This window comes from Dysidea avara, chromosome 4 (genome assembly GCF_963678975.1).
Source record: "Dysidea avara chromosome 4, odDysAvar1.4, whole genome shotgun sequence".
NCBI lineage: Eukaryota > Metazoa > Porifera > Demospongiae > Dictyoceratida > Dysideidae > Dysidea > Dysidea avara.
In genome coordinates, this window is record NC_089275.1 from 29,108,740 (window position 1) to 29,129,346 (window position 20,607).

The following is a 20,607-nucleotide window of genomic DNA, read 5'->3' on the forward strand; positions in this document are numbered from 1 at the left end:
ACAAACAAATATGCAGTGAAAAAGATCAGCTAGAAGAAGTTACCTTGTAGAGAGTTCAGCTACAACGAAACCACCATGTAGAGAGTTCAGCTACAAACAAATCACCTGTAGAGAGTTCAGCTAGAAACAAGTCACCCTGTAGAGAGATCAGCTAGAAACAAGTCACCTTGTAGAGAGTTCAGCTAGAAGAAGTCACATTGTAGAGAGTTCAGCTACAAAGAAACCACCATTTAGAGAGTTCAGCTGCAAACAAATCACCCAGTAGAAAGTTCAGCTATGAACAGATCACCCTGTTGAGAGTTCAGTTAGAAACAAGGAATCCTGTAGAGAGATCACCTAGAAGTATCGCCTTGTAGAGTTCAGCTACAAACAAATCACCTGTAGAGAGTTCAGCTACAAACAAATCACCCTGTAAAGAGATCAGCTAGAAGAAGTTACCTTGTAGGGATTTCAGCTACAAACAAATCACCCTGTAGAGAGTTCAGCTACAAAGAAACTATTCTGTAAAGAGCTCAGCTGCAAACAAATCACTTGTACAGAATTCAGCTACAAACAAATCGCCCTGTAGAGAGATCAGCTAGAAGAAATTACCTTGTAGATAGTTCAGCTACAAACAAATCACCCTGTAGAAAGATCAGTTAGAAGAAGTTACCTTGGAGAAAGTTCAGCTACAAAGAAACCATTTTGTAAAGAGCTCAGCTGCAAACAAATCACCTGTACAGAATTCAACTATGAACAAATCACCCTGTAGAGATCAGCTATAAGAAGTTACCTTGTAGATAGTTCAGCTACAAACAAATCTCCCTGTAGAGAGATCAGCTAGAAGAAATTACCTTGTAGAGAGTTCAGCTACAAAGAAACCACCATGTAGAGAGTTCAGCTGCAAAGAAATCACCCTGTAGAAAATTCTGCCAGAAACAAATTGCCCTGTAGAAAGATCAGTTAGAAGAAGTTACCTTTTAGAGAGTTCAGCTACAAAGAAACCATTCTGTAAAGAGCTCAGCTGCAAACAAATCACCTATACAAAATTCAGCTACAAACACATCACCCTGTAGAGAGATCAGCTAGAAGAAGTTACCTTGTAGATCGTTCAGCTACAAACAATTCACCCTGTAGAGAGAGCAATTAGAAGAAGTCACCTTGTAGAGTGTTCAGTTACAAAGAAACCACCATGGAGATTTCTGTAATCAATATATGTGACCGGATTTGCAAAAAGGGGTCTTCCACACACATCCAATTCCGTAAATGTTGGAGACCATAACTCAGTGTTCAAGTAACATATTAACCTGAACATTTCACCATGTATTCAGCTATAGTGGTGCTCACCACTGCCCAAATATCAAGGCAATAGCTCTTTCCAATCTGAAGTTATCAATTGTCAAAGTTGGAAAATTGGACCCCTTTTCGCAAATCCGGTCACATATGTATTATACAGTATATATAATTTGTACATTTACTGATAAAATATTTAAAGTACATCTACTTCATCTTTTCTTCTTCCTGTAGTAAAGAAAAAAACATAGGTTAAAAAAGTCCCAAAGCTGGCCATAGGCCGGCTTTGGGGTATACAAATACAAAAAGAAATGAAATCTAATCCAAAACAGCCAAGCTGTAAAAAAAGTGTGCGGCCCTCAGAAAGGCTATGGTGAAAAAAGATGTGAAATCCAAGGTGGCGGCCAAGAAATGGCTGTGATGGTAGGTTAGTGGTAAAAATTTTAATAACGACAATTCAGGTGAATTTTTGTGAAGCGGCACAAAAATTCACCTGAATTGTCATTATTAAAATTTTTACCACTAACCTACCATCACAGCCATTTCTTGGCCGCCACCTTGGATTTCACATCTTTTTTCACCATAGCCTTTCTGAGGGCCGCACACTTTTTTTACAGCTTGGCTGTTTTGGATTAGATACTATACACAGTAACATTACCTTGATAACTTGCTACGTAAAAGTATGTACAGGAGTAGAAGGTAGCACTTAGATTCAACCAGTTCAAGGTTCAACAGTTTGCTAGTAGAAAGTGTTGCTTTTCTAATTATGGGTAGGGATTAATTTAAGACATGCTTAGTCATGTTAGACTCAAGCATGGAAAATACGCTTGGAAACATGCAAGTGAACTGAAAACAAGGTAAGCAAATCACCTGTATTTGTTGCATAGATGTAACTTAGATGGTAGCGTAGTTATTGTAGTTAATTGCTCTCATGGAGGGTAAGCCCGCAGGATATTCCCTCACAGGTATGGAATGTCACAGTTTACCCACAGGCAAACCCGCAGGATATCTGCAGTGGATATTGTTTTAAAACACACTTGGTTTATGCTGCTAAACCCACACTTTTGTGTACCCTTTCTTTGGATAAAATTGATGATAATAATTATCATAAATGTCAGTAATCCGTATGCTGTTGTGCCATGGGGATCAAGTTGCCCTTGTTTTTGTGTATGCACATGTCCATGTAGAGGTGTAATGCATCAGCAATTATGCCACTTCTTTCTGATTTAGCTCCTACTGCATCACCTCAAAAAATATCATTTGTTCACACATCTCGAAGTTTTACTTTATCATGGTATCCACCAACACCTTTGGAGCAAAATGGTGTCTTGACCCTATACCATGTAATTATTATGGAAGTACAGATACTATATTTAGACAATGGAACAGTAATCTCACAAATTGGAAGGAATTTCAACAGGACATGTGATGTTTCGAGAGATCATATGCAGTCCATTGACATGTTACATCCTAGTTACAAATACACTGTTAGAATAGCAGCTGCTAATATAGTAGGAATAGGTCCATTTAGTGATCCCATTACTGTGATGACACTGGAGGATGGTGAGTACTAAGTTAGGTGACTTTCAATGGTATTATTTTATAACACAAAATGGTTGTGTGCATAAATGTATTGCAATTCAATACATGCAGGGACAGAAATACTTACAGTAATAAGTATGACTAAGTGTATTTAAAACATCATCTAAATATCAAGACACACGGTAGTGTATTGTGTGGCCCAAGAAACCAGTGCACAACACAGTGAGCATATTGACAGGAAGAAAGGAAACACAATTTTCACACATTCGTAACTCCATGGTGCCTTTACAAAACACTACAATTTTTTGCTGTGGATACCTGCTAATGTTGGTACCCCACAAACTAAATTTCAACAAAATCACTTCAAGCATTCCTGAGATATGAGACTTCAAAAATTAGCTTAATTTCTTTTTTTCCTTCTTTTTCTTTGTCTTTTTGCACACTTACAAAAACTGCCATAAAACATGAACACAATATCCAATTGCATGCCTTGAAATTTGGTACACAGAAGGGGGGAGGGGGAATAAAGGTACATCTTGGTACCAAGTTTGGCTGGAATACAATAAGCAGTCAAGGAGTTATTAGCGATTATTCACAAAAAATTACACCAATATATTGTCATGCCTACAGGGTAAACCGCTTACGTGAAGAAGCTGAAAATCAGTACATGGATAGGTTAACTATTGAACCTCAAACCTTTAGTAGTTTGAAACAAATCGAGTTAAGGTTACGGTATAGTTACGGGCAATCATTCAAAATTTTGAATACTTTTTGAGAAGCCCATAAAACCAGTCTAGCAGCATGAAAAGTTTTAAATGAAGGTGAAGCCCTTCATATTTAATGTTTTAATGTAGTTACAGTGTAGTTTGAGGCAGGTGGAACACTACAATTTGTTGTAGTAACACAAGTAAGCCATCCCATACATCGCTCAGCTCCAGCTGTCACTACCATGTTTTTCCGCTGCCAAATACAACAAAAGCTGTAGGCTCTATTGGCATTTCTGGGGCATAGCGATACTGTATATTAAATTTATTAGGTTCTGTGGAAGCGTTTTTGGCATGTTTCTTCCCAGTGACTCAGATACAAGCCTTCAAAGAGCTTGTTTCACTCGAAAAACTACTAAAAGTTCAATAAAACGCCAATACAACCAGTAACTTAAAAAATCACTTACACGGGACCTAGATATGTATTTTAGTTGTTTAGTCACTTGTGTTGAAATTATAAGGATTCAGTAATCTGTTAGTCTGGTTTTTGGCGGCACGTTTTTATAAAACATTGCTCTATTGTGGACTACACACCCAAAAACAGTCCTTGTTCTGTAGTAAAAACAAACAAGTACAATTAGTTGTATTGCTAACACACACACAGTTGTTGAAATTATTTATCCCTGCTTGGTTTAAAGTAGGTTTTGTAATTTGTTCCGCCCACGCATTTTAAACTATTCCGTAACCTTAAATACCATGAAGATACAATGAAAAAACCACAATGTGTAATAATTACGCTATCAAGATTTGCTAGTAAAAAATTGAATACTTGCCATGCCTATCAGATAAACCACTTCAGTGTACAGATGGATTAATCACCTTAGAAAAGCCCTTCAATAGTTGAGAAGAATCAGATTTAAGCCACACAGTTATAACACTAAATCCAACTCTGTGTAGCAAGTGCAAGATTGAGATACTCCAATAGAGCAGTCACTCTAATAGAGCAGCCACCCTGAAGAGAGATCAGCTAAAACAAGTTACCCTGCAGAGAGATCATCTACTAGAAACAAGTCGCTCTGTAGAGAGATCAGCAGGAAACAAGTCACCTTGTCAAGAGATCAGCTAGAAATAAATCACCCTATAGAGAGAACAGCTACCTTGTAGAGAGTTCAGCTAGAAACAAGTCACCCTGTAGAGAGTTCAGCTACAAAGAAGTTACCCTGTAGAGAAATCAGCTAGAAACATGTCACCCTATAATGTGATCAGCTAGACACAATGTAGAGAGTTCAGCTACAAGCAAATCACCCTGTTGAGAGTTCAACTACAAACAAGTTACCCTGTAGAGAGAACAACTAGAAACAAGTCACCCAGTAGAGAGATCAGCTACAAACAAGTTATCCTGTAGGGAAGAATTGGCATGGAATAAAATCTAATCCAAAACACTGAAGCTGTAAAAAAAGATGCAGCCCTTGAAAAGGCCATGGTGAAAAAAGATGTGAAACATGTGGCACAAAATTCACCTGAATTATCGTTATTAAAATTTTTAACATTAACCTACCATCACAGCCATTTCTTGGCCACCACCTTGGATTTCACATCTTTTTTCACCATGCCATTTTTCCATTAACATACCATCACAGCCATTTCTTGGCCGCCTCCTTGGATTTCACATCTTTTTCACCATGGCCTTTTTAAGGGCCGCACCTTTTTTACAGCTTGGCTGCTTTAGATTAGATATCACTTCTTTTTGTATTTGTATACACCAAAGCTATATTATTGCCAGCTTTGGGGTTATTTTAACCTGTGTTTTTTCTTTACTACAGAGAAAGAAGAAAGACATACAAGCAGAGTTTTCTATATTAACTACTGTATTTTTTTATCAGTAATTAATCAAAATTTGAAATTATTACGTGCAGCTGATCTCTCTACACTGTGATTTGTTTGTTTCAGTTCTTTACAGAGTGATTTTTTTGTAGCTGAACTCTCTATAAGGTGACTTGTTTATAGTGGGTCTCTCAACAGGGTAACTTGTTCCTAGCTAATCTAAAAAAGGCGATTTTTAACTCTCTACATGGTGACATTGTTCTAGCTGATCTTTCTACAAGGTGACTTATTTCTAGCTGATGTCATAGCTGATCTCTCTAGAGTGTGATTTGTTTTTAGCTGAACTCTCTGCATGGTAATTAGGTTGTAGTTGAACTCACTACAGGCTAACTTTTTTGTAGCTGATCTCTCTACAGTGTGATTTTTTTTGTAGCTGATCTCTCTACAAGATGGTTCATTTGTAGTTGACAAATGAGCAGATTTTAAGATCATGTGTAATTGCATCCATGAGTTATTGAATGTTTTTGAAACGCATTCATACTATAGCTGATCCTTTTACAGGGTAACTTGTTTCCAGCTGATCTCTCTACAGAGTGACTTGTTTCTAGCTGATCTAACAGGGTAATCTGAACTTTCTACAGGGTGACTGGTTTCTAGCTGATCTCTCTATACAGGGTGACTTGTTTCTAACTGATCTCTCTTTAGGGTAAATTATTTTTAGCTGATCATTCTATATACTGGGAGACTTGCTTTTAGCTGATCTATCCACAGGGTGAATTGCTTGTAGCTGAACTCTGTACAAGGTAAACTTGTTTCAAACATTATCTCTCTTCAAGGTCACTTGAACTCTCTACATGGTGACTTAGTTCTAGGTGATCTCTCTGCAGGGCAGATCATTTCTGGTTAACCTCTCTACTTGTGTCTAGCTGATTTATCTACAGGATGATTTGTTTGTAGCCAAATTTTCTACAGGGTGATTTGTTTGTAGCAGAACTCTCTACAGGATGACATTTTGTAGCTGATCTTTCTACAGGGTTTCTTGTTTCTATTAGCTGATTTGTTTCTAGCTGAACTTTTTACTAAGAGATTTGTTTGTAGCTGAACTCTCAACAGGGTGATTTGTAGTGTAATTGGACACACTACAGGATGACTTGATCAAGCTGATCTCTCTAAAGGGTGCCTTGTTTCCAGCTGATCTCTCCACAGAGTGATTTTTACTAGCTGATTTCTCTACAGCATGATTTGTTCTAGCTGATCATTCTACAGGGTGACTTGTTTCTAGCTGAACTCTCTACAGGGTGACTTGATTCTATCTGATCTTTCTACAGGGTGACTTGTTTCTAACTTATCCTTCTATGGGGTGATTTGTTTCAAGTTGGTCTTTGTACAGGATGATTTGAAATGTAGCCAATCTCAGTACAGGGTGACTTGTTTCTAGCTAACTGATCTCTCTACAGGGTGACTGATAGCTGATTTCTCTACAGAGTGACTTCTTTTTGGCTAAACTCTCATTTTGTTTCGAGCTGATCTCTCTACATGGTTGCTTGTTTCTAGCACAGGGTGACTTGAAAACTAGTTGAATTTTGCAGCATAACTTGTTTCAACCTGATCTCTCTACAGAGTGATTTGTTTCTAGCTGATCTCTCTACAGGGTGATTTGTTTCTTAACTGAATGCTGTACAGGGTGATTTACTGATCAGTGTATTGAGAGATTTTTATTTTGCTAAACTCTCCGCAGGGTGACTGGAAATGTAGTTGGAACCTGTGCAGCGTGATTTTATCAAGCTGATATCTCCACAAGGTGCCTTGTTTCCAGCTGGTTTCTCTACAGAGTGATTTTTTTCTAGCTGATCTCTCTACAGCGAGATTTGTTTCTAGCTGATCTTTCTACGGGGTAACAGTTTCAAGCTAATCTCTCTACAGAGTTACTTGTTTGTAGCTGAAATCTCTACTGTGTGACTTGGGCTTGTAGATGACTCTCTGGATGATGAATTGTCTTTACAGTATATAGCTGAACTCTATACGGGGTGGCCTGTTTGTAGCCAAACTCTCTACAGGTGACTTGTTTGTACTGCAGCTGAATTCTCTACTGAATGACTACTGAACTCTCAACTGGGTGACCTATTTGTAGCTGAACTATCTACAGGTGACTTTTTGTAGCTGAACTCCCTACTGGAGGACTTGTTGTTTGTAATTGAACTCTCTATACAGGTAACTTGTTTGTAGCTGATCTCTCTAGAGGGGGATTTGTTTGTATCTGAACATCATACAGGGTGACTTATTTGTAGCTGAATCTCTACAGTGTGAAGTTTTGTAGCTCAACTCTCTACTGTACAACTTGTTTATAGCTGAACTCTCTAAAGGTAACTTGTTTGTAGCTGAATTCTGTAATGGGTGACTTGCTTGTAGCTGAATTCTCTACAGGATGGCCTGTTTGCAACTGATCTTGTGTTTGTATGCAGCCGAACTCTCTACGGGTAACTTCTGTGTAGCTTAATTCTCTACTGGGTGACTTTCTTATAGCTGAATTCTATACAGAATGGCTTGTTTGCAGCTGAACTCTCCACAGGGTGATTGTTTATAGCTGAACACTCTACCGGTAACTCATTTCTAGACTGAATTCTCTACCAATCTACAGGATGGCTTATTTGTAGTAAACTCTGCATAGGCTGATTTGTTTGTAGCAGAATGCTGTATAAGGTGATTTGTTTGTAGCTGAACTCTCCACAGGGTGATTTGCTTGTAGTTGAACTCTCTACCAGGTGATTTGTTTGTTGCTGAATTCTCTAATGGGTAAACTAGTCTGTAGCTGTACTTCGCAGAGTGAATTGTTTGTAGCTGAACTCTCTACAGGGTGATTTGTTTGTAGCTGAACTCTCTACTGGTGAATCGTTTGTAGCTGAATTTTCTAACGTATAACTAGCTTGTAGCTGAACTTAGCAGGGTAAATTATTTGTAGCTGAACAAGTGATTTGTTTGTAGCTGAACTCTCCACAGGATGATTTGTTTGTAAGTGAACTCTCTACCGGGTGATCTGTTTGCAGGTGAACTCTCTCCTGAGTGATCTGTTTGCAGGTGAACTCTCTCCTGAGTGACCTGAACTATATACAGGGGACTTGTTTCTAGCTGAATTCTCTACCAAGTGACTTGTTTCTAGCTGAATTCTCTACCGAGTGACTACCTTCTAGCTAAACTCACTTTTTTGTAGCTGAACTCTCTACTGGGTGACCTGTTTGTAGGTGAACTCTATAGGTGAACTCTTTTTGGCTGATCTCTCTACAGGGTGACTTGCTTGTAGCTGAAATCTCCACAGAGTGATTTGTTTGTAGCTGAGTTTTGTAGCTGAGTTCTGTACTGTGTGACTTGTTTCTGTGTAGCTGAACTCCCTCTATTGGGGGACCTATTTGTAGCTTAACTCTCTACAGATTACTAGTTTCTAGCTGATCTCTGTATTATATGGTGGCCTTTTGTATATAGCTGAACTCTTCACAGGATACCTTTTTGCAGCTGATCTCTCTACTGTGGGGCCTGTTTGTAGCTGAAGTCTACTTGTTTCGTGCTGATATCTCTAAATAGGGTGGCTTTTTGTAGCTGAATACTCCACAGGGTGATCTGTTTGTAGCGGAGCTCTCTACTGGGTAACATTTTTTAGCTGAATTCTCTACTGGGTAACTTGTTGCATAGCTGAACTCTCTAAACAGTGACTTGTTATGTAGCTGAACGCTCCAAGTTACTAACGATACTGAATGCTCTAATAGGGTGACTGTGCTATTAGAGTATCTTGATCTAGCTTTTGCTGAGGGGTCCGACACTTCAGAGAGAGCGTACGAGATTTCCAGATTTCTACTGTGATTTCTGATTTCTGCTGATTTCTGCCCACACAAGCTTTAGTTTACGCAAAACATCTCCGATTTACAGAGAAATACAGAAGTTAGAGGCCTTGATTTCTGATTTCTACTGCAGGAGCGTACAAGATTTCACAAAGTGTCGGACCCCTCAGCTTTTGCTACAAGTAGTTTGCTTTCGGATCATAACTAAGTGGTTTGTAATCCGATTCTTCTGTACTACTGCAAAGACTTTCTATGATGATTATTCCAGCTACATACCGATTTTCAACTCATTGCTCTAAGCGGTTTGCCTGGTAGGCGTGAAAACAAATAGTTTTTATTTATAAAATTCGATCGCATAATTGCAACACAGGTTGGCTTTTGTGTCATATCTCAATGGTCTTTATCTGGATTCCTTTCAAACCACAAAAAGGCATTCCTACAATGGCTACTCCATCTACACCGTAATGTTCAACTCATTCCTCTAAGGAGTTTACCCTGTGGACATGACCTTATTTTACACAAATAATTGGTCATAACTTAGTGAATTTGTACCGGATTCCTATTAAACTTGGTACTGAGATTCGCCTTAATAAGCCCTTTATGTATACTAAATTTCAGCTTGATCAGAGTACGCATTTGCATTTTATGGCAGATTTTGTAAAGTGTGCAAAAAGAAAAAGAAAAAAATGCCAAACTTTGGCCACTCATATCTTGGAAATAGCTGGAGTAATTATCTTAAAATTTGGAATGTAGACTCCCCTACCTAGTCGGCACGTTTGTTTCAAATCTAGTTTCAATCGTATAAGGGATCACGGTGCTACAAAGGTGCGAAATCACATTTTCTTCCTGTTAATATACTCGCGGTGTGGTGCGCCGGCTTCTTGGGCCGCACATTGATCAATATAATGATATAAAATTTGTACAATTGCTGATAATATCAAAAGTAGTTAAGTATTAAAAGTCAACTTCAAATCTTTTTAAGGTGGCAGCTAAGAAATGGCTGTGATTGTGTAGGTTAATTGTACAAATTTTAATAACGGCGATTCAGGTTAAATTGGTGCAGCACTCTTTTTTACAGCTTGACCCTTTTGGATTAGATTTCATTCCATATACCAAATAAAAATATTTTGTTATAACTGACTGTAAAGGTTTTTGCCTGCCCAGTAAGCCTCAAAACTCCCCTGCAGAGCTTATCGCAACAGAACTACGTCAAGACTCAATAATCAAAGACTCTGATAATTTTTATACTAGAACATCAGTTGATTACTTTACATCATCAGGCGACTATACAACATCAGGTGACTACATTAATTAATGTTTTACATGTACAATAACAGTAAACTCAGTTAAATTGGGTGCTGCTGCTAAAGTTAGGTCAGCTTTGTTACATATGCCCTCCGATGATTAAGCTCGTCTGATTGTCGTCTGATTTCTGGCTCCGTAAATTATATGGAGAACTTCTTGAACCATCCTGAGGGACCAATGATAGTCTGGTTGTGGCTCTTGGTGCTAACTTGCGCTTCCTACATTTCTTCTTCTTTGAAGACACTGTTTCAGCTAGTTCACCAGTTATCTTTAGTTGTGGTTGACTCATAAATTTTCAACCCATTTGGGTGGTCGTCCAGGTTTAGATCTTTTATTTCCATACCAATAGTACGTACAAGGAAATGACAAAGGACAATTCTTGACTCTCATTTGGTGAACCTGTAATGGTGGATCATCTGGGAAATACACTTTAACAACAGTCACATCATGGTTGTCCTTTGAAATAACTCGAAAAGGGCCACGCCAAGGCTGAGACAGTTTGCGTAATTTGCCAGTCTCCTCTGAAGGGAAATAAACAAACACCCAGTCTACAACTTTGTACCTTGGGTTGGTAGCTACCTTGTCATATTGATATTTGTATTTATGCTGAGCTTCCCGATTTGCCTTTCCTGCCATAGTCTTTGGTGAAGAAAGCATCTCGACTAATTGTTCTCGATAATCTCTGATGTCAACAGGCTGGTGTGAAGTGGTTGGCACTAGTTCCGCTTCTGTTGGCGAACAGCAGTCAAAGCCGAACAATAAATAAGAAGGCTTCTCACCTGTGGAACTATGGTGCATGTTACAACAGGCCCATAAAGCCCCTGGAAGGTAAGTGTCCCATTGAGATCCAAACTTAGCTGCCTGTTTCTGGAGCATTGCTTAAAATGTTCTGTTGAGCCTCTCAATCATGCCATAACACTGTGAATGATGGGCAGTTGTGTTCAACTATGTGATTCCTAGTAGCCTACAAGCATCCTGCATTAAAGTTGACAGAAAATTAGTTCCTCTATCAGACAACAAGGCTTCTGGCACATCACATAGTGGTACAACCTCCTCTGCTAATAGTCGAGCTATTCTTTCAGCCTTCTGATCCGGCATAGGAAATGCCATAGGCCATTTTGTAAATAGGTTTTGAAAAACTATTAAATCCCTGTTTCCCCTTGTGGTTAGACAAAGTTCCATGATGTCAACCCCGACGATCTGAAAGGGATGATCAACAGGGATTGGCTTCAGGGGTGGAATTGATTTCTGTTCTGATCTTCCCCTGAGGGTAGCTTCTAGCATAATCCATTAGGTCTTTATATATATGGTTCCACCACCACCTTCTAGAAATCATCTTAAAAAGTCGTGGACTAGAAAAGTTACCAGCTAGGACTCCAGCATGATGTTCTTCCATAAGCTGTTGCTTCAGTGAGGTAGGGACCACTATCTGTGGTAATTCTCCTTGTTTAGAATTCTAACGGTATAGTATATTGCCTGACATGGCAAAGCGCTGTGCTAAAGTGATCACTTCTTGTGCCTGCTGCCCATTCTCAGGTAACACACTATCTCTTAAATACAGTATGATAGGACTCAGCTCAGGATCTGCTAACTGTTGTGAATTAAAATTATTATAATTAGTTGTGTCATCATGGGCTGTTTATTCAGAAGATCGACAATATTCTCTGGTGTCCTGCTTGAGGAAATCTTGGCTACTTGTACTTCTAGTTCTCCATCCTCTTTCTCAGGTGCAGGTAAGTTGGACTGATGGGACAGTGCATCAGCATGACAGTTTTCCTTCCCAGCTTTGTGTATAAACTCTAATCTTCCAACACCACTACCATGAACCTTGATCCACCATCGTGCATGCTTGCCTGTGGGATTAGGGGTCCCCAATACTGCCTTTACCGCAGCATGGTCTGTGTAGACAGTCACTTGGTATCCATACAAGTAATACCAAAAGTGGGTGATTTCCTATACTATTGCTAACGTCTCCAATTCTGTGACTGGATAATTCTGCTCAGACCTTTAGAGTGAGCGACTAGCATATGCTAGGGGATGCAACTTCCCATGATCTTGAACTTGTGATTGAATAGCTCCCAATCCCAAAATACTTGCATCCATCTCCAGTACAAAATCCCTGTCAAAGTCTGGGTATACAAGTACTGGTACAGTTATTAAACAAGACTTGAGGTAGTTAAAGGCAAACTCACATTCTGCTGTCCAGTGGTATGCTACATCCTTCCTTTCATACAACGGCTGTGCTAAGGAAGAGTAGCCTTTGACAAATCTCCTGTAATGTGATGTCAACCCTAAACATTGCCTAAGCTCTTTCAAAGTTGTAGGAACTGGAAAGTCTTTTACTGCTTCTATGTTCCTGATACTGGGTTTAAAACCATTAGGAGTGACAAGATGTCCTAAATACTCCACTTTTGAACAACAGAACCTGCATTTCTGAGGATTAAGTTTCAAGCCTGCCTCCTTCAAACTCTTTGCAGGTGGATCAAATGATCACTGAATGTTCTGGAAAACACAATAATGTCATCCAAGTACACAACCACAAATTCCTGTTCAGTGTCCTTCTTTAAACCCAAAAGCAAATTCTGCATTAACCTTTGAAAAAAAGAAGGCGCATTCTTGACGCCAAAGGGCATAACACAAAATTCATACAATTCTCTATGAGTCACAAAAGTTGTCTTCTCCCGGCTAGAAGCACCCACTCTGATCTGCCAGTAGCCAGACTTCAAATCTAAGTACTTGGACTGACCCAATTTGTCTAGCAGATCATCTATCTGTGGCAGCGGAAACACCTCAGGCTTGGCAACTTCATTGAGTGCTCTATAATCAACGTGAAATCAATGAGCCATTACGCTTCCTTACTAACACTTTGGGGCTTGCCCATGAGTTCTTTGATGCCTGTATGACTCCTTCCTCTTGCATCTTGCTCAGCTGTACAGCAATCTCCTCTCAAGCTGCAAATGGAACCCATCATGTTACTTGCTTCATAGGAGTTGCACTATTAGTGCTTATGTTGAACTCTACTAGACTGGTCTCTCCTCTTTCTCCTTCAGCAATTGAAAATATGTGATGATACTCCTCTAGGGTGGTAAGTAGTTTGTCCATTTCTGCCAAAGACAACACCTGAAAATTAGAAGAACATTTCATCTGTTTCTTTAATTCTTGCTTCCTCCAGTGAATGTGCTCATTTGAAAAAGTTCGGACATTCATCACACATGAATCATCCTTCCCTTCAGAATGATGACTACCAATCTCATCTGCAATAGCTTGAATCAGGTCAACTTTAGCAGCCTTCCCAACATGCATACCTTCCTTAAGCACCTGAGTATACAAGCTAGTGTTAAACACAACAGTAGGTGCACTACCACTTCCATCATTCCTTATTAGACAATCAATTACCATGAGGTATCAATCATCTCCAACATAAGGTAAGTAGTATTTGTTGACTCCTTAACTTCCACCAGAACCAAGGCTGAACTATCAGCAGGTAAGCGAACAGTCTGGATAAGACTGATCCTGGATTTCTTGTTCTTTTTCTTCTTCAACTTACTATGATCTGCAGCTGGAAAAACTGATTGGACATCAGGATGGTAAGTAATAATATTTAGCTTACAACACACATTCTCAGAAAGTAGTAATATATCAGGTGCATCTAACTTAACATACACTCTTTCACACATTGACTTCTCACCAAATTTGATCCGTAAGTCCAGTTGTCCATCCAACTTCAACAGTTGGTACCCATAAGTACAAGCGGTTCTATCAGGTGGTTTAAACTGCTCCCTTTTAATTCCACAAGCTGTAACAATTTCTTGTAATGCATTTCCACTAAGTATCGTGATGTCAGAGCCAGTATCTATAATTCCTCTGATTGGGAGTCCCTCAATCTGTACCTCAATGCTCTTAGGAGTACTGGTAGTCTGAGTAACTTCCTTAACTTGGACTGTGGACACTGAGGTCTCAATGGGTGAGAACAAGGAATCAACTATCTTTGAAAATTTGTTTGGAAATATCTCTATGGGCTTGTCTTCAGTTCTGACTACCCAGTTTTTCCTTACGCGACTCTCACTCTTGGTAGCTTTACACAATCATGAGTAAGGTGATCAAGACTATCACATACATAACATCTAACCTGCCTTTGAAATGGAAATAACTTTTTCTTGTTATTCCTTTTTGCTCCTGAATCCTGCCATTGATAATTTATGTTAGTCTGTGGGTATGAAAACAGGGTAGAAAACTCTTTTAGTATACTGTTTTTTCCACTTCAATTCTGCAAGTCATCTCTCTTCATTTTTTGCAGCTATGCAAAGCTCTTTATAGCTTTGGGCTTCAGAGATGGCTGGAGCTTTACTAACGAGATCAATTCGCAGGCCATCCTGTAGTTTACCATACAGTAACACATCTCTAGTTTCTGCTGACATCGGGTCATGACCAAACGCCAGCTGAAATGTGCATACCAACCTTCTGCTGAAATCAGAAACACTCTCGGATTCCTTTTGAGTGATGTGTCTAAAATCTATAGCCGACAATGTTTTACTGCTGGGATCTAATCATACTCTCAATCCAGAAATAGCTGACTTGTAAGTATCACGTTCAGTTTAACTCATAAAATTCCACTCAAGTAAAGCTCTACCACGCAAATATCCAGCCAACTGCATGAGCGTTTCACTATCAGTCCAGTTATTCCAAGCTGCAGCTCTTTCCAATGTTGGTAGCCAATCATCAAAACAGGTTTCAGCATCTTCCCCAGTGGAAGTATCTATTGGAGGGGCTTTACCTCGATGCTGTACTGAAGTGTCACTCAATGAGACTGGGAGGCCTGCTTGTGTTACTGAAGGGCTGCTAGAGACAGCAGTACTCATGTGCAACCCAGCGCATGGCACATTCCAAACATGGGGCATCATTGTAGACACAGTCCTTGCAGGATTACCAGAGACCATACTAGGTAGCCCTGTATGAAATGACACAGAAGGTAAAACAAATGATGAGGGTACCTGTACAGGTTGTCCTGACTCCATTGTTGGCGGCATATGAGACTGCTCAAGTAGCTTTGATGATGTTGTGACTCCATTGCTGGCAGGCTTGTCAACAGCAGTGGTTACATGTTTAGGAAGAACTGGAACAGTTTGATTGGGCAACAAAATATCTCTGTGGAGATCAACAGTAGAGGAGGGTAAGAGCCTGCTAACATTAGTGGCTCCACTAGAGTGTCCAGACAGAACAATCTGCTCAGTTGCAAGCGACATAGTCACAGCACTCTTCATTCCTGTCTGTTTCCTTAGATACTCTAGTTCCTTGTCTCTCTCCCACAAAGCATAATCAAACTCACGAATCTGATCACAAATGTCTTTCCACAACTCCTTAACTCTAACCTTAGCCTGTAGAAGTTCACATTTACGACATTCCACTTCGGAACCTGAACAATGTTTTCTTAACTCTTCACATTCCAAAACTAACTTAGTCATCTTTTCCTCCGTTCCAGCAAGTGATTGTGTAAGCTGCTGGTTCTCAAGAGCCAGTTCTGTCTCTCTCGCCTCAGTCTCAGCAAGTAGCTTGGTCAGCTGCTGACTCTTAAGGGCCAGCTCTGTTGCTTTCTCCTCAGTCTCAGCAAGTAGCTTGGTCAGCTGCTGGTTCTTAAGGGCCAGCTCTGTTGCTTTCTCCTCGGTGTCTGAAAGCAAGCACTTACACTCCAATATAGCTAACCTCTGTTTCTCTGATAACTGTCCAAGTGAGCAAATCTCAGCATTGGCATTCTCCAAGGTTTCATGTAATCCTGTGTCAGTAGGTTCATCCAACACACTCTCTCTTGAGCTTGCCAATGAGGGACAAGAACTAACAGGAGCTAAAGTTGGGCATTCACCTGGCACTGAAACTTCTAAGAATGCTCCACCTTCATCATGTAGCTCTAACCTCTGTAGTCCCCCTGAAATTTCCTTGATTACTAGTTGCACATTTGCAGGATCTCTCTCCAGTTCCCTTAGTTTCCCTTCCACCATGACTTGGAACCAGTGCCAGTGACAGGTAAATCTAAAGATTGAGCCAATAAATGCCATTGTTCAATGTCAATATGCCTAGAAATCAGAGGATAAGCTTCTCTACAACCTGAAAGCTCCATTTCTGTCCTAAACTTAATTGACAAAATTAATGTCCACTATGGCCAATTTATGGACTAAGCTAAAGCCTTATTGCTCACTGTCTGTAAGGGAGTCTCCCCTAGCAGAGTAAGTCCATTCACTCCTATCTTGGGAGGACCTCCACTGTAAAGATTTCTCCTGCCCAGTAAGCCTCAAAACTCGCCTGCAGAGCTTATCGCGACAGAACCACTTCAAGACTCAATGATCAAAGACTCCAATGATTTAAAACAGTATACACCTTTTATACTAGAACATCAGTTGATTACTTTACATCATCAGGTGACTATTACAACATCGGGTGACTACATTAATTAGTGTTTTACATGTACAATAACAGTAAACTCAGTTAAATCAGGTGCTGCTGCTAAGGTTAGGTCAGCATTGTTACATAACCATTAATAGTCATGCACAAGTATATTATAAATTATTAATTTAAAAATTAAGTAGGGATCCAAGTGATGGAACCAAATGACAAATGGTGTTGCCATAGTGAAAAATGCCTATAGCATAACAACATAGCAGGTAGTGAAACAATAAGTGAATGATGGTATTGCAGCATAGCTCAGTGGGGAAATTCCTACATTGGCTAACAATGATTTTATTCAATGCCAAAGTAGGGATTTTTTCCACCAAGCTATGCTGTAATACCATCATGTTTCAGCACTTTTTATTGCCTCATTTTAAAATTAATGTACTAGTTTGTGTTGGTTTTTGTCAGCTACTGTAAAACAGGAAAATTTTGGCATAGAAAATTTTTGTCTGTTAATATTTTGGTGCAACATATTTTCGCCACTGGCATAATCGACAAAAAAAATTGACAGGATACCTAACGTTAATATCAGTATTTGCAAATTATTCATATAGTTCATCATTTTAATTTTCATCAATACGGCCAGCAACAAAAAATTTTTGACAGCAATTTTTTTTGATTTATGGTATACATGTGTGACTGTTCTATTAGGGTGACTGCTGTATTAGAGTATCTCAAGTCACTATTTCTTGTGCAGGCGTTATGATCATAATAGATTTTAAAGTGGTGTGAGAGGTATGTATACATGGAAATTGTGTTTTCTTTCTTCTAGTCAGTATACTCATGGCTGGCTTCTTGGGCTGCACAACACTCTGTCATGTGTATTGATAATTGTGTTTCATATATTATTATATTACACAGCTCCAACTGAAGTTCCAGTAAATGTCAGTGTATCTGTTCAGTCATCTAGTAATATTACATTGTCATGGAAACCACCTTCACTAAAAGAACAAAACGGTGTAATTATTAGATATCATGTGATTGTCATGGAAGTACAGATACTGAATGTGGACAATGGAACAGTAATTTCACAAACAGGAAAGAATTTTAGTAGGACGTATGATGCTTCACAGAATTATATGCAATCAATTGACATGTTACATCCTAATTACAACTACACTGTTAGAATTGCAGCAGCTACTGCAGTAGGAATAGGTCCATTTAGTGATCCCATTACTGTGATGACACTGGAGGATGGTGAGTGTATAAAATTTGTTTAAGTGTGCATAATGTATACTTCATAGTAGGATATTTAAGTAATAATCAAAATGAAAGTAAGAAAATTAATGTACATTGTACAATAATCAATTTCGCGTAATAGTTAGACTTCAGACCACAGGGGTCTAAGTAATTTAGAAACCTGATGGCCCTGTGTCATGGTGCCTGAGCGAAGCGAAGGCACTACTATAGGGCCTAAGGGTTACTAAATTACTTAGACCCCTGTGATCTAAGTCTAACTTATTTACAGTAGAGCTTGTAGTTGTTGTACCTTAACACTGTTGACAGCTGCTTGTGACAGAGAAATGTAGCATTAATTAGTAGAAACAAGCCATCACTCCACCCATAACAACAGTCAAAATTAATTGAATGGTTACCAGGGCTACCAGTGCAGGTGTGCGTAATATATATGTGACTGAATTTGCGAAAAGGGGTCTTCCACACACATCCAGTTTATGAACTTTGACGATTTATAACTTGAGATTGAAAAAAGGTATTGACTTGAAATTTGGTCAGCTAAGAGCACCAAACAGGTTAATGGATGGAGAAAATTTCAGGTCTGTATCTTTTTTGAGCACTAAGTTATGGTCTTCCAAGTTTATAGAATTGGATGTGTGTGGAAGACTCCTTTTCGCAAATCCGGTAACATATTAAAAGGGTCTTTTAAAAGTGACAAAGCCAGAAGGATGCTTGTTTGAACTCCTCAAACCTCCCCCTCCCTGGTAAAGACCCATCATAGTACAGTCATTATGTGGGTCAGCCTCACACTAATTGCAACAAATGCAAACTCAACAGGTTTTGTTTCCTTATTATGTCCTCAATGACAGAAAAAGTCCTAAGGAATCCTCATAGGGGAACAATGTGAAAATAACTGAAATAAAAAAACACTTTTTTGCTCCTTAATGGTTTGATGTTTTATAGTCATATCTCAGCTAGGATATTACTTATATCAAAACCATTAAAAGGCTCTCACAAAGATGAATCTTTTAGTACTAAAATTGTCACCTTAGGAAATTGTGTTAACAAGTTATAATCAAATATAATCAATACATACGGTAGTGTGTCGTGTGGCCCAAGAAGCCGGCGCGCCACATCGTGAGTATATTTACAGGAAGAAAGAAAACGCAATTTTCACACCTTTGTAGCTCCATGATCCCTTATCCGATTGGAACTAGTTTCACGCCAGGTAGGCCACGCTACTTACCAAATTTGAAGGAAATCTCCGTAGCCATTTCTGAGATATAAGTGGCACAGTTTCATTTTAATTTCTTCGTTTTTTTATCTTCGCCGCAGGGGGCTACAGGGCTTCGATTTCTTTTCGCACAGTTTGCAAAAATTGCTATAAAACACAAACTTGTAACTCCATTGTATCGATATTTGGCACAAGTAAAGAGTGTATAGAGGTACATTCGTGTACCAAGTTTGCTATGAATCTGATAAATATCCAAGGAGTTATGAGCATTTATTCATGTTAAAAAAAAAAGATGAAACTTGTCATGGCTGCAGGGTAAACCGAGTAGAGGAATAACTTGAAAATTCGTGTGTACATAGGCTGATCATCATCGGAGTGCCTTTTGGTGGTTAGAACAGCAACAGACTTACAACTACAAAGTTATAAAGCAAAAACCAAGCAAGTGTAAAATCACAGGATCGAGATACTCTAATAGAGCAGTCACTGGGGGCAAAAAAAAAAGGTGCATAAAAAATGTCGAAAAAAATTAACTGATCATGACCAGAGTTTGAACCAAGGACCTCCATACCTAATGCCTGCATCCTTAACCACTGAACCACTGCTATCTCGGCTGATCACTTCACTTAATTTCTACCTTATAAATGAAATTTCTAGCTTAATAAGTAAAATTGATCTACCAATAGAAAATCTAGAACATTCTATGTGTGTTCTATTAGATGATTTCAGCGAAAGCAAAAACATGCCCTCTATTAGAGCGTTAGCACCATACTATTGTTGCAACGCTTTGAGGCTCAATCTAGTAGCTATTTCATCACATCAGAGCCATTTTCATATCGATCAGTGATATATTTGTAGTATTAACTTAGTTTTGCCCCCAGGCGGTCTGCGAGCAGACTAATATGACCGACTCACACCAATCATCATCATCATAATCATCATAATAAGTGCTATGTACTAGCAAAACTTGTGATACAACAGCCTTGAAATCATATGCCAATAAAAAGTTGCAAGATTTGGTTTTTGAAAATACAAAAAGAAGTGAAATCCACTCAAAAACAACTAAGCTGTAAAAAAAAAGAGTGTAGCCCTCAAAAGCCTGGGTCAAAAAAGTTGTGAAATCAAAGGTGGCGGCCAAGAAATGGCTGCAATGATGTTAATGCTAAAAACTTTTAATAATGGCTGTGTGCATTGTTAAAATTTATTAGCATTAACATCATTGCAGCCATTTCTTGGCCGCCACCTTTGATTTCACAACTTTTCTTCACCCAGGCTTTTGAGG

At 39.0% G+C, this 20,607-nt stretch overlaps 2 protein-coding genes across 8 annotated transcripts in view; one reads left to right on the forward strand and one right to left on the reverse strand.

Annotated features, from left to right (window-relative positions):
- The window catches only part of LOC136252722 (phosphatidylinositol phosphatase PTPRQ-like), a 62,950-nt gene that overhangs the window by 40,714 nt on the left and 1,629 nt on the right, over positions 1-20,607 (forward strand). The window contains exons 9-10 of the mRNA XM_066045290.1: positions 2,503-2,835; positions 17,780-18,115. Of these exons, the coding sequence (XP_065901362.1) occupies positions 2,503-2,835; positions 17,780-18,115 (669 nt within the window). The remainder of the gene's footprint in view (positions 1-2,502; positions 2,836-17,779; positions 18,116-20,607) is intronic.
- Positions 10,409-16,793, reverse strand: LOC136254637 (coiled-coil domain-containing protein 158-like). 7 transcript variants are annotated; one of them, XM_066047388.1, is made up of 3 exons: positions 16,668-16,793; positions 13,127-16,501; positions 10,409-13,069 (listed from the first exon to the last, which is right to left on the reverse strand). In XM_066047388.1, exon 2 carries the CDS (start codon positions 16,468-16,470, stop codon positions 15,073-15,075), a length of 1,398 nt encoding a protein of 465 aa, XP_065903460.1. In that variant the 5' UTR covers positions 16,471-16,501; positions 16,668-16,793; the 3' UTR covers positions 10,409-13,069; positions 13,127-15,072. The 7 variants fall into 7 exon arrangements, with proteins under 7 accessions (XP_065903460.1, XP_065903457.1, XP_065903455.1 ...); XM_066047385.1 differs by lacking the exon at positions 16,668-16,793 and having other exon boundaries at positions 13,127-14,850; positions 14,936-16,563; XM_066047383.1 differs by lacking the exon at positions 16,668-16,793 and having other exon boundaries at positions 13,127-14,045; positions 14,166-16,563.

Coding starts and splice junctions, on each gene's coding strand:
- LOC136254637 (XM_066047385.1), bottom strand. CDS start 16,527: ATGGCATTTATTGGCTCAATCTTTAGATTTACCTGTCACTGGCACTGG.